General features: G+C 39.7%; 1 protein-coding gene across 17 annotated transcripts in view; it reads left to right on the forward strand.

The window, feature by feature from the left end:
• The window catches only part of RNF38 (ring finger protein 38), a 150,647-nt gene that overhangs the window by 100,029 nt on the left and 34,311 nt on the right, over window positions 1–16,307 (forward strand). For 15 of the 17 annotated variants that reach the window (XM_055092038.2, XM_055092039.2, XM_034967425.3 and 12 more), the window contains one exon: window positions 12,164–12,357. The exons of the other annotated variants lie outside the window; for them this stretch is intronic. In XM_055092038.2, coding sequence (XP_054948013.1) covers window positions 12,164–12,357 — 194 coding nt within the window. The remainder of the gene's footprint in view (window positions 1–12,163; window positions 12,358–16,307) is intronic. 17 annotated transcript variants of the gene reach the window in all.

The raw sequence follows: 16,307 nt of genomic DNA on the forward strand, positions 1-16,307 counted from the left end.
AATATTTGTGAAATATTTCATATATGCAATTTAGAAAATGTAAAGCGGACATCTATATAATAATAAGACCATCTAGTATAAGAAACCAGCCATTACCAACACTTTTGAAGCCCCCATATGACCCTCCATGTTATATCCCATACTTGTGCCTCACGTACATCTCTCTTCAGTATCCTTTTGTTTTTCTGTATGGTTTACCATATAAAATATCCCTTGATATTATACTGTTTAATTTTGCTTGTTTCTGAAGTTAGTATAAATGATGTCACACTTTGTCTACTTCTTAAAAAATTCATCCCTACTAGTGTATCTGCCTGTATACTTGATTTATTTTATTGTTTTTAGTTTCCTATTATATGACTATACTGCAGCTTGTCTCCTTTCTTTTTGCTTGACATTTGGGTAGTTTCCTGTTTTTTTTTTTTGTTTTTTAATGCTATTACAAGCAGTACTTCCAGTAATATTTTGTATGTGCTTCCCGGTGCACATTTGGTTGGTATTTTAATGTTTCTGTGAAAATGATGGCTTTGTGTACTCATTGCCCACAGAAGAGGTGTAAGTGTAGGCTCATTTGCATCTCTATAAAAACCCATATTTAAAATTAGAATCTTAAAGTGCTTCATACAATATTTTAAACATTTTTAAATTAAGGTATACTTAACATAAAATTTACTTTTTTAGCATATAGGTTTGTGAGTTTGACAAATGCATACAGATGTGGAGTCACCACCACAATGAATAATAAAACACCCCCCAAAATTCCCTGATGTCTCTTTGCTGTCAACCCCTGTCTTAAAGTTTTAAAATTAGCCATGTCTTTACTATCAGTGGATTCAATGGTTGTGATTGAAGATAGTAAGTTTTCAAAAGGTAATTAAGTACATGGTGAAATAATTTTATATCTGGCACAACCATTAATTTTAGGGGTGTTTGTGGTATCTTAATGACTGCTATGTTATAGCTTTTATTTTGTAAATTTGTTAACAGAAAGGGGTCCTGATCCAGACCCCAGGAGAGGGTTCTTAGATCTTGTGCTAGAAAGAATTTGAGGTGAATCCATAAAGTGAAAGCAAGTTTATTAAGAAAGTAAAGGAGAGCAGCCCTAAGGCCTTCTGGTTGCCCATTTTTATGGTTATTTCTTGATTATGTGTTAAACACGGGGTGGATTATTCATGCCTCATTTATAGACAAGATAGGGGCTCCCACACGGTGGCTCACACCTGTAATCCCAGCAATTTGGGGGGCCGAGGCAGGTGGATCACTTGAGGTCAGGAGTTCGAGACCAGCCTGGCCAACATGGTGAAACCCCATCTCTACTAAAAATACAAAAATTAACCAGGCGTGGTGGTGCGCACCTGTGGTCCCAGCTACTCAAGAGGCTGAGACACAAGAATCGCTTGAATCCGGGAGGCAGAGGTTGCAGTGAGCTGAGATTGTGCCACTGCACTCCAGCCTGGGCAACAGAGCAAGACTACCTCTCAAAAAATAAAAATAGACCATATTGGGTAACTTCCTGACATTGCCATGACATTTGTAAACTGTCATGGTTCTGGTGGGAGTGTAGCAGTGAGGATGACCAGAGGTCATTGTCATCACCATCTTGGTTTTGGTGGGTTTTAGCCGGCTTCTTTACTGCAACCTGTTAATATCAGGAAGGTCTTGTATCTTGTGCTGACCTCCTATCTCATCCTGTGACTCAGAATGCCTAACTTGCTGGGAATGCAGCCCAGCAGGTCTCAGTCTTATTTTACCAAGCCACTGTTTAGTATGGAGGCACTCTGGTTCAAACGCCTCTAACAAATTTACTAAAGTTAAATTAGGTGAATGAAAATTTGAAAAGCTATACACATAGAGAAATATGCCAGGTTTCTGAAAGACAAAATTATTGTGAAAATATCTATATTCTAGCAAATTTGTAGACTTAATGAAATTTCAAGCCAAAATATCAGCAGAATTTTGTTTTTAGAGCTTTCAGAATTATTTTTAAATTCATATGGAAGATTATTGAAGAAAAGGGGGAAAAACTTTTCCAAAAATTGTCATAAGGGGAGAAATATGCCATAAGAGATAGCAAATCCTATTAGAAAGAAATAGCTCTGTCAGAGACCTCTGTGTTGGTATTAGATTGGTGCAAAGGTAATTCTGGTTTCAGACCGTGAATTTTAAATCATCGTAGTTAGGCCCAAACACATCTTTATTACTCAATATGGGAACCATTACAATCAACACATTTTTACCAACGATAAATAAGTTTGTTTATTCTGGTAGCATAAAAATCACTGCTTCGGGATTGGACGTACTCTTGGAAAGTATTTTCTGCATCCTGCTGGTTGTAGAAGGCTTTTCCCAGCAAAAAAGTTGGTTGTCGAGATGCTTGAAGAAGTGGTAGTCGGTCAGCGAGAGGTCAGGTAAGTATGGCAGATGAGGCAAAACTTTGTAACCCAATTTGTTCAATTTTTGAAGCGTTGGTTGTGCGACGTGCCAAGAATTCAACGAGAAGAATTGGGCCCTTTCTGTTGACCAGTGCTGGCTGCAGGCATTGTAGTTTTCGGTGCACCTCATCAATTTGCTGAGCATACTTCTCAGATGTAATGGTTTTGCAGGGATTCAGAAAGCTGTAGTGGCTGGGCACGGTGGCTCATGCCTGTAATCCCAGCACTTTGGGAGGCTGAGGCGGGTGGATCACGTGAGGTCAGGAGTTCAAGACTAGCCAGGCCAACATGGTGAAATCCCATCTCTACTAAAAATACAAAAATTATCCGGGTGTGCTGGCACATGCCTGTAATCCCTGCTACTCGGGAGGCTGAGGCAGGAGAATCACTTGAATCCGGGAGGCGGAGGTTACTGTGAGCCGAGATCGCGCCATTGCACTCCAGCCTGGATGACAAGAGCGAAACTGTCTCCAAAAAAAAAAAAAAGGCTGTAGTGGATCAGACCAGCAGCAGACCACCAAACAGTGACTGTGACCTCTTTTTGGTGCAGGTTTGGCTTTGGGAAGTGCTTTGGAGCTACTTCTTGGTCCACCCACTGAGCTGGTTATCGGTTGTCGTATAAAATCCACTTTTCGTCTCATAACAAAATCTGATCAAGAAATGGTTCCTTGTTCTTGTGTAGAATAAGAGAAGATGACACTTCAAAATGATTTTTTTTTTTTTTTAATTTTCGGTTAGCTCATGAGGCACCCACTTAACCGAGCTTTTTCACTTTTCCAATTTGCTTCAAATGCCAACCTACCATAGCATAGAACAATTCATGTTGAGTTCTTCGGCAACTTCGCATGTAGTTGTAAGAGGATCAGCTCGATGATTGCTCTCAATTGGTCATTGTCAACTTCTGATGGCCAGCCATGCTCCTCATCTTCAAGGCTCTCGCCTCCTTTGCAGAACTTCTTGAACCACCACTGCACTGTATATTCGTTAGCAGTTCCTGGGCCAAATGCATTGTTGATGTTGCGAGTTGTCTCTGCTGCTTTATGACCCACCTTGAACTAAAATAAGAAAATTGCTTGAATTTGCTTTTTGTCTAACATAATTTCCTTAGCCTAAAATAAACATAAATAGCAAGTAATAAGTCATTAACAAAGAACATAAAGTGAGAAATTCCCATTAAAATGATATATAACATAACCACATTTATTTAAGAATGTATTCCAATACCAAACGGCAAATTCCAACACTGCATAAACTGCAGTTATTTTTGCACTCACCTAATACATCTGGTGGATATTTTTCAGCCCCTCATCCTGCATCCTTGAAACCTCCTTCGCCTGGCTTCCATCACACTCCACCCTCCTGCTAATCAAGTACCCAGCATTAAATGTTGGTGTTTCTTAGGTTTCCGTATTGGGCCTTGTTTTCATTACATAAACTTTTGAGGGGCAATCTTGTCTATGTCTGCAGCTTCATGAACGATGATCTATATATCAACACTCCTAAATTTATATTCCTACCCTCTGAGCTTCAGCTGTTTACAGAACACCTCCAGGCGGGGTATCTCTCAAAGGATCTCTTGATTTCAGGTTGTTTTAGTATCTTTCCTATTTTCACTGGTTTCATGTTTATACTTTAGATTTTTTGTTTTAGTCTCTTATCTATAATTATAGCTTAAAATTATTATAGTTACAGATACATGAGTAGAATCTAGTACTCTGGTAGAAATATAGTGATACCTACAATTGTAGCATCAAGCTAAATTAGTTTTTGTGAACCAATGATGTTTTGTGTAATTAGGAACTGTGAAAAATATAGTATATAACATCACTAGTCTGTTACTCAAATACTAGCCATGCAGGCCTCCTTAGACTTAGGAAGCCACTTTATTTATGGTTCCTGTGTTTTGGTGGACTAGCAGTTATAGCCAATGATAGGAAAATACAGTATTTTACTATTCATTATGGTGTGATTGCAATACGTTATACTACTAGAGTGCCTTTCTGAGCAGCCACTGCATATCAAACTGTTTTCTTTGGTCTTCCGTTTAAAAAAAAAAAAACTTGGCTCATATCAAAGAGCAAAATTTTTTTGTTTCTGCATGTTTATGGTAACTTTTGAAAACAACATTCAGAGCCTCTTTTTTTCTTCTATATCTGCAAGTAAAATAACATTTCAGGAGAATATATTAGTTGTCTGGTTGAGAGACAGAATTTCATTGCAAAATTGTGATCTGAGGAGTATGAGAATTATACATCAAATGAAAGTCCTATGTGAAATGAGACTGTGTACATTATGTAGTTCAAGGGCAGCATGTTCACTGAACTGCCTTAAAAAGTTTCAGTTTCACTAATAGAAACACATTTAGGCCGGCCGTGGTGGCTCATGCTTATAATCCCAGCACTTTGGGAGGCTGAGGTGGGCGGATCATGAGGTCAAGAAATAAAGACTGTCTTGGCCAACATGGTGAAACCATCTCTACTAAAAATACAAAAATTGGCTGGTGCGCGCCTGTAGTCCCAGCTACTTGGTAGACTGAGGCAGGAGAATCGCCTAAACCCAGGAGGCGGAGGTTGCAGTGAGCTGAGATCGCGCCACTGCACTTCAGCCTGGCAACAGAGTGAGACTCTGTCTCAACAACCAAAAAACCACATTTTACGTATTATCTGGACATAGTTTAAAAATAAAAACCTCAGCTTGTGGAGAATAAAATGAGGTAATGTTAGAAGTCATTTTGTAAACTATTGTGTGATCCAAATATAAAATTCTTAATTTTCTGCTTTCCCCAGCTTATATCCATCTTCTGCAAAACAAAAAAGGATCTTGTCTTATTTTTTAGTAACAAGTTGCTTATATAGAGTGTTGATTTCTAAGTGTTTTCACATTTATTTAAAATGAATAAAATTTAGTGAGAGTTTGCTCTTCCTGGGCCCTTTGCATTTAACTGTTTTTCCTTAATTGTGGAATAAGAAACTTCATTTTTGTTAAAGATAATTAAGGCAAGTAGAGAAAGTCTGGGAGTTTAAAGGAGAATTGAAGATTCTTAACTCATGCTGTGCTTATTTGTAAATCTAAGGTGAAGAGTAGTCCTGACTGATTAGGAAGAGGACCAGGTTCTTGAGAAAATTCCATTTCCCCACACAAGTTGCTTCTTTGCTGCTTTGGGAAGGAAGTCCTTAGGGCTCACTAGTGGTTGCCATTAGAGGCATGTTGTAGTCACTGAGTAGAACTTGAAACCTGTTTCTGTTTTGGGAAAAGTTTGTCTGGCTCAGCATCTCCTATTATCTCTAAGACTTGCTGATAGATATATAAACCCAAGATATATATTACATATAAAATTGTTTTTCTTTAGCCTTTAATGACTTCTGACTTGTTCATCTGGAATTATGGAATGCATTCTTATGCCTGCCTCAGGTTCATTTCACTTCTGTTGATGTTTTGGTAATAAAAATGGTTTGGTGTTAATAGAGGTGTACTCCTAGACTCATTTTTATCAGATTTAATGCTAAGCATAAAACCTACCTTTCCTTCCTTCCTCCCATTATGACCTCTTTTACCTCCCTTGATCCCTAAATCTGTAGCAGTGTTCTATACTGTAATATCTGTACAACGTTCTATATTATTAAATAATAGAGACAGTACTTGTACCAGATTTGAATCAACATCTTATGAATTTTAAATTGTCAACACTTGGTACTTTGAAAAGTTGGTCCACTGGCCTAGAATCAACAAGGAGAGGAGGGAAAGAACTTCTCGGCCTGATAATTCAAAATCTAAATTATCCAAGCATCATCACCTGGGATAATAGTAGAGATGACAGTTCATGGACCTCTGGTCCAGACTTTCTGAATTAGAGACTGGGGAGTGGGGCCAGCAAGCAGTCTGGTGTTTCTGAAGCATGTAAAGGTTTGAGAACTACTGGCATAGGTATTAATGGAAAGACCCAACTCTGTAAAAACATTTTAAAGAGGTTTATTCTGAGACAATATGAGTGACCATGGTCTGGGAAACAGTCTCAAGAGGTCCCAAGGAAATGTACCCACTACAGTTGAATTACAGTTTTAGGGAGGCAGGAGTTACAAGGTCATAAATCAATACATGGAAAGTATACATTGTTTCAGACCGAAAAGACACAGAATATCTTGAAGTGAGGACTTAAAGATTTTAGATGGATTCAGAGATGAGATTCTGTAATTTGCAGTTGGTTTATAGAGTAAAGCTTTGTCTAAAAATTTGGATTCAGCAGAAGGGAATCTTATAAGAAAGTCTGTTAACCAATACACTGGGTTAGAGTGACCTGTAGGGGTGTGTGAGTTAACCCTTGTCTGGCTTGGCCTTAGGTCCTGTTTATAATTTGGTATCTTATTGTCACAAAAAGTCCATTCTGTTAGGTCCTATAATTTCTATTTTAACATTAATGCTGGTCAGTTTTGCCTAAACTCCAGAAGCAGGGGATGGAGAGATAAAATGAGGTGTATCTAGTCTTCCTTCCTGTCCAGGCCAAGAACTCAATTTTTCTAGTTTCTCTGGGGTCTCTGTAGTCAAGAGAGAGTCAGTTCAGTCATTTGGGGGGGATTTTATTTTTAGTTTACAAAAGCAGTGGGAATATCCTTCCAGATTCAGCTTTGTATTTACTCATGTAAAGAGTCCTTGTAGTAGCGTAGTTCTGGATGAGTTTTTATGTTTTTATGTTTAGAGGTTCACAGACAGCATGGATCGTGAAAATCTGAACCCCAAATAGGGTGTGAGGAGTGAACCTAAGTTTGAATTCTCACGGGAGAAACCCACTTCCACTGGAAGTAAACACAGAGCAGACATTTCCTTATTGACGTTTCCTTCTCTTTTCCACTGGAATGACTTTTTCTTGTCTTCCTTTTTATTTTAAGTGTCCTACTTTGGAAATTTTGACTACTTCATGTAGGGGTCTCAGTCATAAGGCCTTATCTTCTATTCCTCCTGAGAGCATCAAAAATACAAATTTGGTTTTCAGTTTTCCTCAGTTTCTGAGTCCTTGATGATTTCCCTTTTTTCCCCTGCATTTAGCACTGCATTTTAAAAGCATGTTTGTTAGCCAGGCGTAATGACTCAACACTTGTAATCCCAGCACTGTGGGAGGCCAAGGTGGAAGGATTGCTTGAGCCCAGGAGTTTGAGACCAAACTGGGCAATATAGTGAGACCTTGTATCTCCAAAAAATTTTTTTTAATTAGCTGGTCATGGTGGTGTGCACCTGTAGTCCCAGCTACTTGGGAGACTTAGGTGAGAGCATCTCTTTAGCCCGGGATATGGAGGTTGCAGTGAGCTGAGATCGTGCCACTGCACTCCAGCCTCAATGACAGAGTGAGACTGTCTTTAAAAAAAAAAACAGGCCGGGCGCAGTGGCTCACGCCTGTAATCCCAGCACTTTGGGAGGCCAAGGCGGGCAGATCACCTGAGGTCGGGAGTTCGAGACCAGCCTGACCAACGTGGAGAAACCCCATCTCTACTTAAAAATACAAAATTAGCAGGGTGTGGTGGCGCATGCCTGTAATCTCAGCTACTCGGGAGGCTGAAGCAGGAGAATTGCTTGAACCCAGGAGGCGGAGGTTGCAGTGAGCCGAGATCCTGCCATTGCACTCTACCTGGGCAACAAAAGCAAAGCTCCATCTCAAAAAAAAAAGTATGTTATATTTAAGCCATTATTTTTAGATTTTTGTATTTTGATTTTCACTAAATGTCCGTGATTTTATCATAAAGAAACTTTTAGAGTTTACATTAATAGAGTTTATACTTCCATTCTGTTCTGTAACTACAGTAGTGATCTTTCATGCCTTGTCCTAGGTTGATTTTAACTATCAGAAACTAGTAAACACTTTGCATCATGTTAGGAATATCCATGTATTTAGACATTGCAGAACCAAGAGCATGTGTGGCCCATGGAAAAGTGAATGTAATCTTCTGACTACCCATTCCACTCAAAGAATGCTTTAGATGACAAGGTCAGATGAATTTGCATTCCTCATTGACTTTCCTGGACTGATTGTCTTTTATATATATTTTTTATGACAAAGAGCTGTCTGCTTAAATTTTATTAATAACTTCCAAGTTCTCAGTCATATATTTTGATTCTATTTAGGGCATTTTTCTTGGAGCCCTCTGACTTCTTGTTCTAATGTGGAATGATGAATTTCCACACTTCCTATACTACCATTCCTGGAATTTCATTTCATTGTACTCTCTGGGTTACTTCTGTCATTTATTGGATATTGTGTAATAGCTTCAAATCAGAGAGATAGGGAATGTTGTGAGCACACATCAAGTGATTTTCTGCTATGTAAGGAGCACCTTTGGGTCTTGATATATCTGACAAAGGTCATTTTTTTAATGCTTCCACACTAGATTAATAGTGTGATTGGAGTACAAAATTCTGGGTTCAATATTCATTTCCCTCAGAGAACTTTTAGCATCTGTTTCTGCTATAGGAAGTCTGATGTTAATATAATTCTTATTTCTTTGTAGGTTACTACCCCTTCCCTTTTCTGGAAACTGTGAGAATTTCTTTGAAGTTCCTTAGAGTACTAAAATTGATAAGGGAAGTGATGAAATCATATTGCATATAGCAAGCTACTTTTTAATGTTTGCCTGCATTTAGTCATTGTGGTTTCCTATGACTTTGAGTTAGAAAGTAAACTTATTGGCCCAGCGCAGTGGCTCACGCCTGTAATCCCAACACTTTGGGAGGCCAAGGCGGTCGGATCACCTGAGGTCGAGAGTTCGAGACCATCCTGACCAACACAGAGAAACCCCATCTCTACTAAAAATATGAAATTAGCCAGGCATGGTGGTGCATGCCTGTAATCCCAGCTACTCGGGAGACTGAGGCAGGAGAATCACTTGAACCCAGGAGGCAGAGGTTGCGGTGAGCCGAGATGAGGCCACTGCACTCCAGCCTGGGCAACAAGAGTGAAACTCCGTCTCAAAAAAAAAAAAAAAAAAAGGAAAAAGAAAAGTAGTAAGTACTCTAATGAATAGCTCCCTTCACTTCCCATTCTTTGTCACCATCACAGCACAAAGAGAAGTGATGGTAACTTTACTTTTCGCAGCCACTTTTCCTTACCTCTACTTTTAAAAGCTTTGCATGTCTTGTAAAGTAAGAATATTTTTAGCCCACAATTTGAACATCACTGAAAATACATAAAGGTTTATAAACTAAGGGCTTTCTCTGGTCATTTGACCTTTATCGTGAGTATCTGTAGCATTCGCCTCCATTTTAGGTAGTGAATTTTTAGAATTCAAAGTTCTGTGTCTTAGCTTACATTAGGCTTATTCAGAGTAGGATATACAATGTGGGGTATGTATGAAAAGCTAATGATCATGATTCGTTACTAGCATTTTGTTTTTAAAAAGTCAGTGTTAAGCTGGGCATGGTAACTCACACCTGTAAACCCAGCACTTTGGGAGGCCGAGATGGGCAGATCATGAGGTCAGGAGATCAAGACCATCCTAGCTAACAAGGTGAAACCCCGTCTCTACTAAAAATACAAAAAATTAGCTGGGCATGGTGGCATATGCCTGTGGTCCCACCTACTCGGGTGGCTGAGGGAGGAGAACCACTTGAACCCAGGAGGCGGAGGTTGCGGTGAGCCAAGATGGCGTCACTGAACTCCAGCCTGGGCAACAGAGCGAGACTCCGTCTCACACACACAAAAAAAAGTCAGTGTTAATCAAATCTGTTTCACCAGTTGTGCAGCCAGCCTGTTTCTGGTGCTCATGTAGTTCATGTGCAAGTTTGTCAGGTCTTGATTGTTCTACCTTTTAAAAAAAATCAATATTTAAATTTCAGTGGTTATTTACCTTTTTTTTTTAAGTTTTAGGATTATCAGAACATAACTAACTTTCTCACTAAAATTAAAGGATGAAAATAACTGTACTTTTACTAGATTAGTTGGTGGTTCCTTACCCAAAGATTGAACCAACCACGGATGGGAAATAGTCAGAAAAAATGAAATAAAAGTAACAATACAACAATACAGAATAATACAAATTTTAAAATACAGTATAACAGCTATTTATAAAACATTTACATTGTATTGTGTTGATATTGTTAAGTAATCTAGAGATTTAAAGTATATAGGAGGATGTGTGTACGTTATATGCAAATACGACACCATTTTATATCAGGGACCTGAGCGTCTTAAGATTTTGGTATGGGGGAGTGGTCTCTGGAACCAACTCCCTAGAATACTGAGGGACAACTGTACAGTTAAATCTAGGGAGAAAATAAGGTTAGTATGGTGGTAGGAAAGTTAGAACAAAATGCTTTTGTGTTTTGTATTTTAATTATAATGATAATAAAATTGATTATAATATCTCCTAAATATAGAAGGGAAATGACATGGTTTTTGGAATACTGCTAAGTAATTTGGAAAGATCAAATGTAGCCATTTACCAATTTGCTTCATTCCTTTCAGCTTAAATAATCAGTTCTGATTTATATGCTTATCTAAAATCTAACACTAATTTGTAATCCTGTATATTTTTGCAGTGGTATAAGATGATTTTTATGGTAGCTGCAGGTACTAATTATTTTGCAACCAAAAGTACTGTAATGCCCAACTAATTAGAACTTGCAGTAATAGATTGGAGATAGACGTTCTATTAGAAAACACACAGCCTTATCAAATTTTCAGTTAATTTGTAACTTTGATATTTTTGGGTAGACTGATTTGGGAAATTGAGTCAGGTGGAGAACCCTGGAGTGTTATTAATGCAATTAAGTGTGATCCATATCAGTTTTGTAGCTAGTAAGTCCATGTGGGACCCTTGAAAACTTTAAAAGTACTTCCAAACTGCTGTGATATTCTAGTTAAGAACTGATGATGTAAATCTGCTATTCCTTTATCTGTCTAACATAAATCTTATTTTATCCATGTAACTTTTTTTTTTTTTTTTTTTTTGAGACAGAGTCTCACTCTTGTCGCCGAGGCTGGGGTGCAATGGCGTGATCTCAGCTCACAACAACCTCCGCCTCTTGGGTTCAAGCGATTCTCCTGCCTCAACCTCCCAAGTAGCTGGGATTACAGGCATATGCCACCACGCCCAGCTAATTTTTGTGTTTTTAGTAGAGGCGGGATTTCACCATGTTGGCCAGGCCGGTCTCGAACTCCTGACCTCCAGTGATCCACCCGCCTCAGCCTCCCACAGTGCTGGGATTACAGGTGTGAGCCACTGTGCCCGGCCCCATGTAACTCTCTTTAAAAAAAATAAATATAGTGGCCTAAACAGATACAAGGAGGGAGAGGAGTGTGATTTAGAATCAAATCGAGGGCCTACTCAAATTATATCTCCTACTAAGCTGAACTCACAGCTGAGAATTGATGTCTTATTGATGGGAGATTGTAGTGTAGTGTAATTTTTCAGGTGGTTTGGGAATTTAAAGAGAAGGTCAAGTACTACACGAAAGTTTTATTATGCTGTTTTATACCCTATATGTCGTTACCTCATTTGCCTTAGAATGAGTTTTTAAAAACAAAGCTTATTTTTCACTTGGTATCATTTACTGTGCATCTCCCTCCCCTGTTCTACCCCATCCCAGCATTTTTTAAAGGTTTTAAATTTGAATGGATAGCATATATTTTTTTCCCTGCTTTACATTTTTAGATTTTAGGTTAAGTACATCCTAACACCTGTGCATATGCAGTAATGTGAAATCCTTAAAAGATCTTACTCAGTTGATCCATTTTGTTGCATTGGCAGAGTGAAGATAGTCCAAGTCCTAAGAGACAGCGCCTCTCTCATTCAGTCTTTGATTATACATCAGCATCACCAGCTCCCTCACCACCAATGCGACCATGGGAGATGACATCAAATAGGCAGCCCCCTTCAGTTCGACCAAGCCAACATCACTTCTCAGGGGAACGATGCAACACACCTGCACGCAACAGAAGAAGGTTAGTTGATTACAATTTATTTCTTAAGTTTTCTTCCATTGGTAGATTTGTGAGTATATTTAACATCAGAAAACATTTTTTCTGTAGGCATTTCATAAACACATCACCACATATACACGTACATTGACTCACGAAAGATAAAGTTGCCTAGATTTCCAGTAGGTTAGAAGAGTTTATTTAGCTTATCATTGACAGATGAAGAAATGGAAAGAGGCTAAAATCAGTCGATGCCATTATATATGAAATTAGCTACCTAAGGTACAGATTGTTGTGGACTAGCCTGCGATCTTGACTATTAGAAGATGCATTTTGTAGTTCATAACTGTAAGGATATATGGAAGTCTTAGAAATGAGCTACCCCTTTTCTACTCCATTCCTTTTCCTTCTGTATCCTCTAAGGCATTTAGGAGCTTAATTATGTTTCTTATAAAACCATGGAGACTTGGCACAGTAGTAGCTCATGCCTATAATCCCAACATTTTGGGAAGCCAAAGTGGGAGGATCACTTGAGGCCAGGAGTTCGAGGCCAGGAGTTCGAGACCAGCCTGGGCAACATAGCAAGACCCTGTCTCTCTCAAAAAAACAAAAAATTAGCTGAGGATGTTGGTGCACGTCTGTAGTCCAAGATGAAACTGAGACAGGAGGATTGCTTGAGCCCAGGAGTGTAAGGCTGCAATGAACCTTAGCTATGATTGTTCCACTGCACTCTAGCGTTGGTGACAGAATGAGACACTGTATTTAAAAAACAAAACAAAAAACAACTGTGGAGCCCGTGGTATGAAAAGATGACAAGTTTAGTTCAACTTTTAGGCAATGGGATTTGGCCCTTGTCTTTTCATCCTAGAGGAGTGCATTTCTTCCTGAGTTTCTTCCTCATTAGTTGTTGCCAGAGGTCATGTATTTCTTATCCCAGGGAAATAGTGAGTGCATTGTGAGATGCATGTCCAGTATGTTGAAGGAATATCAATGATCTTTTGTTAGGAAGGTGTTGCAGACCAAATGTTTGTAACCCCTCCTCCCCAATTAATGTGTTGAAGCTGTAACCTTCCTGTAACCCTCAGTGTGGTTGTATTTGGAGATGTGACCTCTAAGGAAGTGTAATTAACGTTAAATGAGGTCATAAGGTTAGGACCCTTACCCAGCAGGATTAATGTCCTTTAAGAAGCAGTGCGCCGGGGTGGCTCACGCCTGTTATCCCAGTACTTCGGGAGGCCAAGGTTGGCGGATCACGAGGTCAGGAGACCATCCTGGCCAACATGGTGAAGCCTCGTCTCTACTAAGATGCAAAAAATTAGCCAGCTATGGTGGTGCGCACCTGTAGTCCCAGCTACTCGGGAGGCTGAGACGGGGGAATCTGAGGCAGGGGAATCGCTTGAACCCAGGAGGCGGAGGTTGCAGTGAGCCAAGACCGCACCACTGCACTCCAGCCTGGCGACAGAGCAAGACTCTGTCTCAAAAAGAGATGTCGGGGAACTCATCCTCCACCATGTGAGGAGACAGTGAGATGTAGTTGTCTGCAAGAGCCAGGGAAAAGATCCCTCTCCAAAAACCGACTGTGTTGGTACCTTGATTTCAAACTTCTAGGCTTTAAAACTTTGAGAAATCTGTTTAAGCCACCCAGTCTGCAATGTTTTGTTATGGCAGCCTGAGCGGGCTAATACAGAAAGGATCTTAAAACCACCATTCTGTGTTCCAGCTGAAAGAACATAAACCTGTCTCTGAGCTGTATTCTGTTGAGACATTAAGACTTTTACATTACCCAGTACCTTATTAACCAATTACATGGGAATGTTTTTAGGTAAGATAGTATATGGCTAGCAGATAAATTATTTTATAGCTATTAAATATAATAAGCATGAGAAAGTATAGTTATTGCAAAGTTAAGGCCTGAGTACCTGCTGTAGTCTTTTCCTATTTTATGATGAATAAAACAAATGTACAGTTAAAAGGCAGGCCGGGCGCAGTGGCTCACACCTGTAATCCCAGCACTTTGGGAGGCTGAGGTGGACGGATCACCTGAGATCAGGAGTTCGAGACCAGCCTGACCAACATGGTGAAACCCTGTCTCTACCAAAAATACAAAATTAGCCGGGTGTGCATTGCACTCCAGCCTAGGCAACAAAAGCGAAACTCCATCTTAAAACAAAAAACAAAAAAAGGCTAGCAAGGCCGGGTGCGGTGGCTGACACGTGTAATCTCAGTGCTTTGGGAGGCCGAGGCAGGCGGATCACCTGAAGTCAAGAGTTCGAGACCAGCCTGGGCAAAATGGCAAAACCTGAGATCGTGCCACTGCACTCCAGCCTGGGTGACAGGGTGAGACTCTGTCTCAAATTAAAAAAAAAAAAAAAAAAAAAAAAAAAGGCTAACAAATACATAATACCCACCACCTAGGTGAAAATAGTGTTATTGATCCCTCAAAGGCCTCAGGTGCTACCGTTCCCTTTCATTTTTCTTAGAGGGTAACCTTGTTCTGGAATTTGACATTATTCCCTGTTCAGTCATAGTTTTTAATACTTAGGAATGTACTGTTAAGACAATATGATTTTGGTTTTTGCCTGTTCTCCTTTAAATGTATTTTTCTTTGACTGTTGATTAAGCATTCTGTTTTTAATGTTGGTAGCAGTAGCAATAGTTCTATTACTGTGATATAATGTTCCATTATATTAATGTACCACACAATTTATGTATCCGCCTACTGTTGTTGGCTAGTAGCTATGCCCAGTTTCTTACCTTTTTTATTGGAAATGTAGTTTCAGTCTTGTTGCCCAGGCTGGAGTGCAATGGTGCAATCTCGGCTCACTGCAACCTCCACCTCCCACATTCAAGTGATTCTCCTGCTTCAGCCTCACAAGTAGCTGGGTTTACAGGTGCCTGCCACAACACCCAGCTAATGTTTTGTATTTTTAATAGAGATGGGGTTTCACCATGTTGGCCAGGCTGGTCTCAAACTCCTGACCTCAGGTGATCCATCCACCTCGGCCTCCCAAAGTGCTGGGATTACAGGCATGAGCCACTGCACCCGGCTCTTAGTATTATAAACAATACTGTTAGGAACCTTTGTGCATTTCTCTGTGTACATGTGCAAAAGTTTCATTAGGATGTAAGTCTAGGAGTAGAATTGCTAGTCACAGGAAATGCCTTGGACCAGGAAGGGAGTGTCAGAAATGTCTGTTTACAGATGATGATAATAGTAACTAGCTTTGAGTTCTTTGAGAAGCATCATGGTCCTCGTTCATAGCAAGACAAAAGAGTAGTAGAGAGTATTTACCACCCTGAAAACTGGCTCTCCTAGTGTTTTTTTCAGCAGTGTGTCTTATTCTGTATTCTGTTCTTGTTTACTACTTAATATAGGTTACCTATAAGCATATTGCCAGATTTTCTCCCAGAAACAGGCTGTGCCAAGCAGATGCAGTTTTTAACAATAATCTAGCAGGATTTCAGTTACAGAGGTGAGCACAAAGCTAGGTATTTGAAAAAAACGAATGAAGTGAAAGAGGGATACTATTAATAAATGCAATAAAACAAAGAACTGTGAATAAACAGGGCCATTAAACTCAATTAACAATGAACTTCAAGAAACAATAGAACAAGCAAGATCGAATTTTAGAGTACATGTGAGATGTAAGAGGGAGACGAATGAGGGATATTGTACTCATGAAAATCAACTAGAAATGTTAGCCGGTAAAACTTAATAAATAGAAAAAGTGAGTTCATTCAGCTGGGCGCGGTGGCTCACGCCTGTAATCCCAGCACTTTGGGAGGCTGAGGTGGGCGGATCACAAGGTCGGGAGTTCAAGACCAGCCTGGCCAATATGGTGAAACCCTGTTTCTACTAAACATACAAAAATCAGCCAGGCAAGGTGGCAGACGCCTGTAGTCCCAGCTACTCGGGAGGCTGAGGCAGGAGAATCGCTTGAACCCAGGAGGCAGAGGTTGTAGTGAGCCGAGAT

The sequence above is a fragment of the Pan paniscus genome, chromosome 11 (assembly GCF_029289425.2).
Source record: "Pan paniscus chromosome 11, NHGRI_mPanPan1-v2.0_pri, whole genome shotgun sequence".
In the NCBI taxonomy this organism is placed as follows: Eukaryota; Metazoa; Chordata; class Mammalia; order Primates; family Hominidae; genus Pan; species Pan paniscus.